This window comes from Chenopodium album, chromosome 3 (assembly GCF_948465745.1).
Source record: "Chenopodium album chromosome 3, dcCheAlbu1.1, whole genome shotgun sequence".
NCBI classification, from domain to species: domain Eukaryota; kingdom Viridiplantae; phylum Streptophyta; class Magnoliopsida; order Caryophyllales; family Amaranthaceae; genus Chenopodium; species Chenopodium album.
The window spans coordinates 10,884,410-10,893,270 of record NC_137836.1 but is presented as its reverse complement, the minus strand read 5'-3'; the positions used below and the strand labels follow the sequence as shown (position 1 = coordinate 10,893,270).

At 33.0% G+C, this 8,861-nt stretch overlaps 1 protein-coding gene across 1 annotated transcript; it reads right to left on the bottom strand.

Annotated features, from left to right (window-relative positions):
- Nucleotides 1-1,639: 1,639 nt before the first annotated feature.
- On the bottom strand, nucleotides 1,640-6,535 carry LOC145623829 (sulfite exporter TauE/SafE family protein 4-like). Its single transcript, XM_081676704.1, has 12 exons — nucleotides 6,224-6,535; nucleotides 5,946-6,105; nucleotides 5,437-5,637; nucleotides 5,208-5,269; nucleotides 5,037-5,085; nucleotides 4,886-4,941; nucleotides 4,507-4,593; nucleotides 4,367-4,417; nucleotides 3,982-4,221; nucleotides 2,594-2,687; nucleotides 2,192-2,332; nucleotides 1,640-2,071 (listed from the first exon to the last, which is right to left on the bottom strand). Exons 1-12 carry the CDS (start codon nucleotides 6,380-6,382, stop codon nucleotides 1,989-1,991), a joined length of 1,383 nt encoding a protein of 460 aa, XP_081532830.1. The 5' UTR covers nucleotides 6,383-6,535; the 3' UTR covers nucleotides 1,640-1,988.
- Between the last annotated feature and the right edge of the window lie 2,326 nt (nucleotides 6,536-8,861).

The window sequence follows — 8,861 nt, the reverse complement described above, 5'->3', positions numbered from 1 at the left end:
GCGCTGCTATTTGGTGGTTTGGAGTCGGGCCGGCTGAAAACTTGGAGGGAGTGGCCGGAATCGAGAAGGGGAAGGGATTTGGTGGTCGGATTCGGGGAGGGGAAGGAGATGGTGGCCGGAAAGCCGGTGGCTGGGGCTGCCGGATTCTGGTTTTAGGATTTTTTAGATTTTTTTTTTGTTTTTTTTTTTAATTATTTTTAAAAAAAAAATTTATTTTTTGACCACTCCTATAGTGACACGTGTCTAGTAACTTGTAATAACAAATTAGGTGACCGGTTGGGACCATTTAAAACGGAAGAGGTATAAAGGTCGGATTATTAAAAAATAATCGAAAGGTGGGATTATTTTCAGCGGATGGGCCAAAGGTGGGATTATTGCGGGCAATTTTTCCTTTAATATTTGAAATTTTCAAAATTAGCATAATAATTGTATCTTAATTATAAATTTAATAACTAAATTAACAATTGTAAATAAATCAATTATTCATGAACATAAATAAAAGAGTTGTTCATGAACTTATCTGAACGAGCATATCTATATTCGTATTCAAGCTCATTTATTAAACGAGCTTCAAAATTTGTTCAAGCTCGACTCATTTATTAAATAAACGTACATGAACAAGCTGCAACCGAGCCCAGACATGAGTACTTTATTGTTCAGCTTGATTCATTTACACCCTTACTTATGCATAGCCCTTAGGGTTATGTTTATTATTTTTCTTTTTATTTTACTCATTTTAAGATTTTAAAATGAAAAGAGAAAAAAAATAATAATAAATAAATAAAAATTAAAAAAAAACACCACCTTTGTGTGCACCTTGCACTCTTCTAGTCTTCTATACTTCTACAAATATTAGTTATGAAAACCAAACAATTTATGATCATTATTTCTTAGGAATTTTTAAATGAAATAATTATCCACAAATGTAGCTTAGCATGAGAATTTACTTTTCATGTCAATAACTCAGCTGAACTGAACTGAATATTTTATAAGAGAAGGAAATTAGGAGCTGAACTGAACTGAACTGAGCTAAGCTGAACTGAACTGAAGTGAACTGAATTTCAACGTATGAAAACAAGCCCTAAGCTTGTGTTTTAAAAAAAAACATAATATGGAGCCTATAAAGTAATAGTATAGTCAAAACTATTAAAAACAATCTTTTTATAAATACGACTTACAAAACGGAGGGAGTATATCTTATTGAATTCGAATTCAAACGACTTTTATGCCACTTGGCTCAATCCATATGCTTTTAGCGGATAGGCCCAACTACTTTTCAAGCTATATGGTACTATGGTAGGTAGATGCACTTAACGCCAATAATTTGGCAATAATTTCGGGAGACCAAAGTCACCAAACACATGAGATCTCAGCATGGAAATCAATCCCTCGCCAAATAGCTGATAGTAGAGAATTGCTTATACACTTATACCTAATCAATAACCTGTACTAGTGCCTTTTATAGATGGCTTCCTACAGTTTCTAATTTCTATAAGCAGAAACTTTATAACATTTCACAAGTGCCAAACTCACCCAATACTTGCTCCATCAAATGATAGCATCATTCGATTTCTTACTATGTAATGAGGGTTTTTTGAACCTCAGTATTATAGGTATACATAAATCAAAACTTGAATCATTGTACAATTGTAAATCTGTATAAATGAGGGTTGCAAAGATGTGATATACTATGAGTCAATATGACTAGTTTCAGAATGAATAAAAGAAGCTAATTACAATCAAACTTCAGCTATACTAAAGACTGCTAATAGTGTCAACTAGTAGCTGTCACTCAATTCAAACAAAGAATACCCTTATTGATTCACAGCAATGATCCGGGTAGTTCGTCAACAAGACATTGACCAACATTTTCACATTGCTTTACATACTAACCACGCCAACTAATTAATAATAATTCAATTTTGCATTTCTGTTCAGATTAACTTTAAAATAATCCAATTTGTACAGCCATGAACTCTCGTTCACGATCATTGATTCGAGCAGAAATCCAGAAAACCCATAAACTCGTGATTATTTATCATCTGAATGCTCTTCTCAATCCCAATCACTCCTGCACAAATTGAATTTCATAAGTTAAAAGGGGAAAGAACAATATGTTACAATGACAAGATGATTACCAGTATATATTAAGGATACAGGTTTGAATTTCGTTACTGAAAGAAAAAATTACCCATTGTCAAAGCACTGGCAAAAATAACACCGGAGAGGATGAAGACAATGAGGGAAGCTCGCTTAAGGAAAGCAACTAGTTTCCTCACAAAATATTGTCCCCAGAAGCCAGCCATAAGAGAAACCGACATGAGGTACAAGGCTGCAAGGAATTTCGTATCATCATCAAAGAACATCGGACCACAAATACCAGATAAAGAAAATAGTAGTGAATAGGTCAAGTTATCATTGAGAGCCTGTAAAAGAGTTCTTTTTAGCATAAATTGGCTTTATTGCATTCTATCCTTTTACACAATCGAAAACAGTATTTCAGAAGTTAAAACGACTCTAAAGTTATGGTCCAATTAGAGAATTTTCCCAATAGATGTAGACGACGTATGATAAGATTGGATAAGGAATATACCAAATGTGAATGGGAACCTATGGAGAAAGTAGAACTCCACCACAGACAAGGACGACGAGAAGAGCATCACAAAAGTTGCTGTTGCACTAGCCACCTATTACAAAAGAAACAAAAAATCGAATTTAAAAAGAAAAAATATATATATATATATATATATATATATATATATATATATATATATCAGCTTAAAGGATTAAGTCCACAAATTTGCTCCAAGTATCCGTAAGACTGTAATATCAACAACACTATTATGTTCAAACTAGAACACTTATTAATTCTTGGATATTCACTAGTGTTTTAGTAATACAAAACTCCACATTAACATACAAGTATGTTTCACAAGGAACAACATAAAGGTACTAGTGTGAAAATACATTTCTGGTAATATATATCCACAAGAACTACTAACTTTAACAAGGTTTCATCAAATTGGGCATCACACTTGGCCTCACTATGGAGTATTCACATGTATAGACAGGATACAAAAGATCACAAACCGAATTAAGAAAAGGACTATAAATTACGGGACAAATAAATAGTAAATGAGCATTTTTGTTTACTTACAAGTTATAACAGTAAATGCTATAAATTGACATATGATCAATAAGACAATAACCCTTCCGAGTAGGTCAATTTATCATGAGATTTTAAAAAATAAATAAATAAAATCACGAGACACGTTGAGGGAAATTCTTAGAAAATTGGAATAAGTTATCCATAATCTCAACAATGCTATTATGTTCCAAAGTTTTTGGATATTTACTAGTGTTTATAACACAAAATGTTTCATAAGGAACAACATAGGGTACTAGAGGGAAAGTACAATTCTGGTAAAATATATCCACAAGAACTACAACTTTGACAAGGTTTCATCAAAATGGGCATCCACACTTGGCATCACTAAAGAGTATTCACATGTATAGACAGGATACAGAAAGATCACAAACCGAATTTAAATATGGGACAAATACATAGTAAAAGGAACATTTTTGATTACTTGTAACAGTAAATGCTATAAATTGACATATGACCAATTAGACAATAACCCTTCCGAGAAGGTCAATTTATCACCACAAGATAAAAAAAAAACAAAAAATAAAAAAACATCGCGAGACATATTAAGGGGAATTTTGAGAAAATTGGAATAAGTTGACAACTAGTCCAGTTTAGACCTTTCATGCCACAAACCACATGGGCTCATGGCTACTTCATATAAGAGTCAAAACAGAATCAAACAGACATATGCAAAGAGATTATCACTTTTTATTCTTAGACAAAATTAATAATTATGTCTATTAGACTATAATAGATACTATTCATACATTGATTTGATTATCAACTTTTACACATAATAAGACAATAATAATTAATTGATGATTGATACATACCTGAGGAATTACACCAATTTCAAGAAGAAGTGGGCCCAGGATGAACCCGCCTCCAGATCCAAGAAGACCACCAACAGTGCCTCCAAGAAGACCACAAAGTGCACAAAAGGATAGAGTGATGGGTGTAAATTCAATGGAAGCTTCACAAACAGACTCGGTATTACCAGCTATCTTCCTTTTCTTCCCTTCTTCATATAATTTAAGTGCTTCATAACCAAAAACTCCGAAAGCTACAGGAAACTGCGGAAACAAGACCAATAATTAAAAAAGAAACATATAAAAGGAAATCTAGTACAAAATGGTTTTTGTATTTTGGATGTGTGAGGCTATAGACAAACAGCACATGGTGAACAAACATGTTATGCCGTAAAGATGGAGGCAGTACCTGGACAAGAGTAAGCACCCAATACCACGTGGAACAGGCTGCAATATCATTCTGTTGAACAAATTATCAAATTCCATTAGCCATGGATCATATAGGAAATACGCAACTAAAACAATAAGCACAATGAAGAAGTTGCTTGCCTTAAGGATTTGAAAGAACACAAAAGCAACCCATACAATAGCCAGCAGTAATAATCTTTTCCATTTTAGATTAGCGGACATTGTTTGCTGCACATAAATGGACCATATTAGGAATACATCGTTCCATCAACAACATAGGGTTCAAATGTTCAATAACAATCTTATCAGTGGTCATTTGGTTGCACATAGGAAGTAGTTACAAGTTGAGAGAAAACTATTTCACAGTCCACTTATAAAAACAACTTGTCCAACTTGGTAACACTTCATGTGTTTTAGAAAACAAAACTCCCTACTTCTGTTTTCTAGTGTTGTTCTACGTCAACCAAACAACCAGACAGTAAATCAAAAATATAAGCAAGTAAGAACATATTTGACTAACCATGAGCGATTTTTCTTCCCTAGGGGATAAAGGCTCATATTCTGTGTCAATAAGGACTGCAAATAAACAAACAAGCGAAAAACCTCTTAAGATAAGAAAATCATTAATCCGTTAAATAACTAATAAGTATTAAATATCCTTAGTTACTCACGTTCACCACGAGAGTTAACAAAAGTATCCCTCTGCTTTGCCAATTCTTTCTGCAAAGTAAAAAAGATTAAATTATCCAACAGAGCTTCTAAGAATAACCAAAAGTCAAAAACTGAATCTCACTTTAATAAACTAATCACAATTATGCTGAACAAACAAATTATTTAATTACATTCAAAAGAGTCTCCTCTTTCCACATAATGATCCCCCTACAGAACGATCTTGATGACGTGCCTGAAAAGCGCAACAACGGATTACACAAGTAATCTATCAATAATTAACCAAACATTGACCAAAAAATCTAATCATTACACCATAAACTAAACAAAAAATAGAAAATTAATGCAAGTTAGTCAAGTAAAAATAAACATAAAAAATTGATGGGATTAGTAATTACAAACCTAAGAAGAGAATTATGATGAGAATTGTAATAAGCCAGTAAGGAAAAACAACACTCAAAGTAACTCCAATAGTGATACCAAGCATAAGCATAGGCTGAAAAAGGAGTGCCAATTCATAGTCCAAAATTGGGACATCCTTTGATGGGTGTTGTACTCTTAGATTGTACCAAACTGATGATGCTGATGCTGCCATTATCATACCTACTCACCAAATTTACCAACCAAAGATCCACATATCAGAACATGTAACACAAAACACTAGAAAAAAAATCCGTCTACACGACACCAACTATAAAAAAAATCCGTCTACACGACACCAACTATAACTTGGGTGCAATAACTCAGACCATTTCCTAACATAATAATTAGTATTACCCTACACGGGTATACACCCGCTATAGGTAGTGCTACCCCGTGTACAAAATCTATAGTTGGTGTCGTTTACGCCAATTTTTCCGAAATTTATTAATACAATCAAAAGACACACAAAAATAGCAAGAAAATTGTACATTTAGAAAGAGCAGCAGCAGATTTAGTATCAAACCCAACAATTAATGTAAGCATTGGAACAAAAATGCCACCACCACCAACCCCACCAACGGTTCCAAATGCTGAACCCAGAAATCCAATTATTGTTGCAACCACAATTCTCCATCCAAATTCCAATTCCTACAAAATTGAATTAAACCCACAAAAACCTATGAATATAATCACCCACATATTAATTCTAAGAACAAAATCAACAAAAAATAATCGAAAAATATAAATAAATAAACAGGGGACATACAGGCCACACTCTCTGGGTGTCGGAAAGTGCAGAATTAAGCGACGAAAAATTGGAATTTTGATGAAATTGTCGTCCTTGGTAATGAGTGACGAAAATTACAGAAGAAATTGCCACAGAAAAGGCTGATATTAGATACAAAACCAACCCGTTTGTAGCCATATATTTCTGGATTTGAAGAACAAAAAGAAATATCCCAAGAATTTCAGTTCTACCTCTAAATATTCTGAGAGATTTTTGTTTTGCAGGTTACGTTGCTGTCAATTTGTTAACTAGTGTAGCATTATATGAAGAATTTAAAGAAGAGCATGTGATTTTGTGAAGAGAAGAGCATAGGTTTTATAGATGAGTAAGGGTATGAGTCGGAAGTACCCCACATGCTTATTACTATGTAAGTGAAAAAAAAATGGGAATTTTTGACATGAAGGGATCTTGTTTTTACATTTTTACGGGGTTTGGTACAAAGAATCTATTTTTAGTAAAGAAATCATGATTTATACTTCCTCTGTTCTTTTTTACTTGACTTGTTTCTTTTATCACGCTTGCCAATGCAAAATTTTAACGATCAATAACTTTAATTCTCGATAAGTAAAATTATAAAAGTTATATATTATGATAGTACTTGTTGAGACGAATTTAAAAATATGTTACATGAATTTGTTTTTCTTTAAATATTATTCACAAAACACGGTCAAAGGAGGAGTGGTGAATAGTGTAAAAGTCAAAGCGGGTCAAGTAAAAAAGAACGGATGAAGTAGGTAATTATTATTTTTATTTTGGGATTATATGAGTGCCTTATATGGGAATGGGGGATTTGGGTATCTTTTTAACCTTATTGCAATGGTAAGTGTCTAAAAAGATCTATGAATCTTATTATTGATTAATTTTGACTATTAATAATTTGAACTTCACAAACTATTAAAAAAATCGGGTGTACAATAATTATTGTACATCCATTATAAAGATAGCTTAAAGTGATCAAAAGTTATCTCTGAAATGAATAAAAGTTACCCCAAATGAATAAAAGTAACCCAATACAAATAAAAATTATCTACGCTTTATTAGTAAAGAATCACATTTTAAATGACTAAAAATCAATTATTAGTGATTGAATGTACCTTTATAAAACTTTTCTTGTTGTCTATTTATATAAAATTTGTATTATGTTTAAAGTTACCCAAAAAAAGGCAAAAAGTTACCTTAAAATTAGCTAAAAGTTACCCTTATACTGCTCGATGTACACTAATATTAGTGTAAACCGGGTGTATACAAAAGTTTTTCTTTGAACTTCAGGGTTCACATAAAATGATATCTAAACTAACTGCAATGAAGTCGTTTTGATTAGGGTTTGTAATAGGGATGTTAATAAGTTGAGTCTAATCAAAAGCTGCCCCGCGATCTAAGTTTAGATGGGTGGTGAGGTGAGGATAGGAAGAAAAAATACACCAACATGGGTGATGGGGTAAGGTGAGATATTAAATCATGCCTGCCTAGCTACTTGTCTAGGGATGTCAGTGAAGCAGATCAAATAGGAGACTCGCCCTACTTGAGGTGGGAATGGATCCTGATTTAGAGGGCGATAGGGTAGGGATGGGGATAATAATAATAATCATACCCATCATGTGTGATTGGGTCGGCCACGTAATGAATTTTAGATTTTTATGTTGTACCCGCTCAATATCCCTATCCATATATTTAAATAACAATCAAGTAAAATATAGTAATACATATAATGTTTTGTAATAAGTTAATTGTGCAACAAAGGAAAAACATTTGTGTGTTATTAGCTTATTAAAGTGACCATTTTTTTTAATTATTGTTTTTGTAATTTATATGGAGTAGTATGTATTCTTTTATTTTGGAGGTAGGGATTAGTTGGGTGGTAACTGGTAAGGCAAGGATTAGGTGCATGGATGTGGTTAGCCAAACGAGGGAGGGAGGGAGGGAGCAAGGATAGTTTTGGATATGTACCCACGGAGGTGGGGTCGTGGGGACGGGTATTAGATTGTTAGGCAAGGAAAAAGGTGGGAAGGCCAATATTTGCCCTCATCATGACCCATTGATATCCAGAACTATATAATTTGGTGCACACACAATCCCTTAATCGTCTTTAAAAAAAATATTGTTCTTGTAATAAGTATCATCATTCTATATCTTTGTTGCTTGTAAAACCAATTAAATGATTTAAAATAAAATGAAACAAAGTTAATTATATTTATTTTGAGAATTCTTTGTACAATCTGTAATTTGATCCTATGATTCAATCTCTAATTTGGATTTGACTTGATTCATGGACGGACTTGAATTCTTGATTGAGGTTGTCAAAGCTTATTATTCTTGATCGAAGATAGTTGTTGCAGGACTTTGATTTGTTTCACGAATTGATTTGAGTTATTTATGAGGGTAGTCAAGGCTTGATCTCGGTCAAAGAAATTTGATGTAGAGGTTGAAATGCACGAGCTTATGCTCTAAATGTTTTAAAGTTCTTTTCTCCTTTGTAGAGGGTTGTCGAGGCTTGATCTCGTCCTAGGATGAGTTTCTAGAATATAATGGCCCATTGAATGCTTATTGTTCTTCTTTTAGGTTTTGACCGAAGAGGTTTAGAATTTTTTGAGAGGTTTTATGTATTTTTCTAAAAGTT

Bases quoted from the DNA above. Each gene is read 5' to 3' on its own strand.
- LOC145623829 (XM_081676704.1), bottom strand. From the start codon at position 6,382: ATGGCTACAAACGGGTTGGTTTTGTATCTAATATCAGCCTTTTCTGTG. The intron at 2,688-3,981 runs GTATGTATCAAT...CTTTTGTAATAG, and splicing joins AAATTGGTGTAATTCCTCAG to GTGGCTAGTGCAACAGCAAC. The intron at 2,072-2,191 runs GTAATTTTTTCT...CAATTTGTGCAG, and splicing joins TGCCAGTGCTTTGACAATGG to GAGTGATTGGGATTGAGAAG.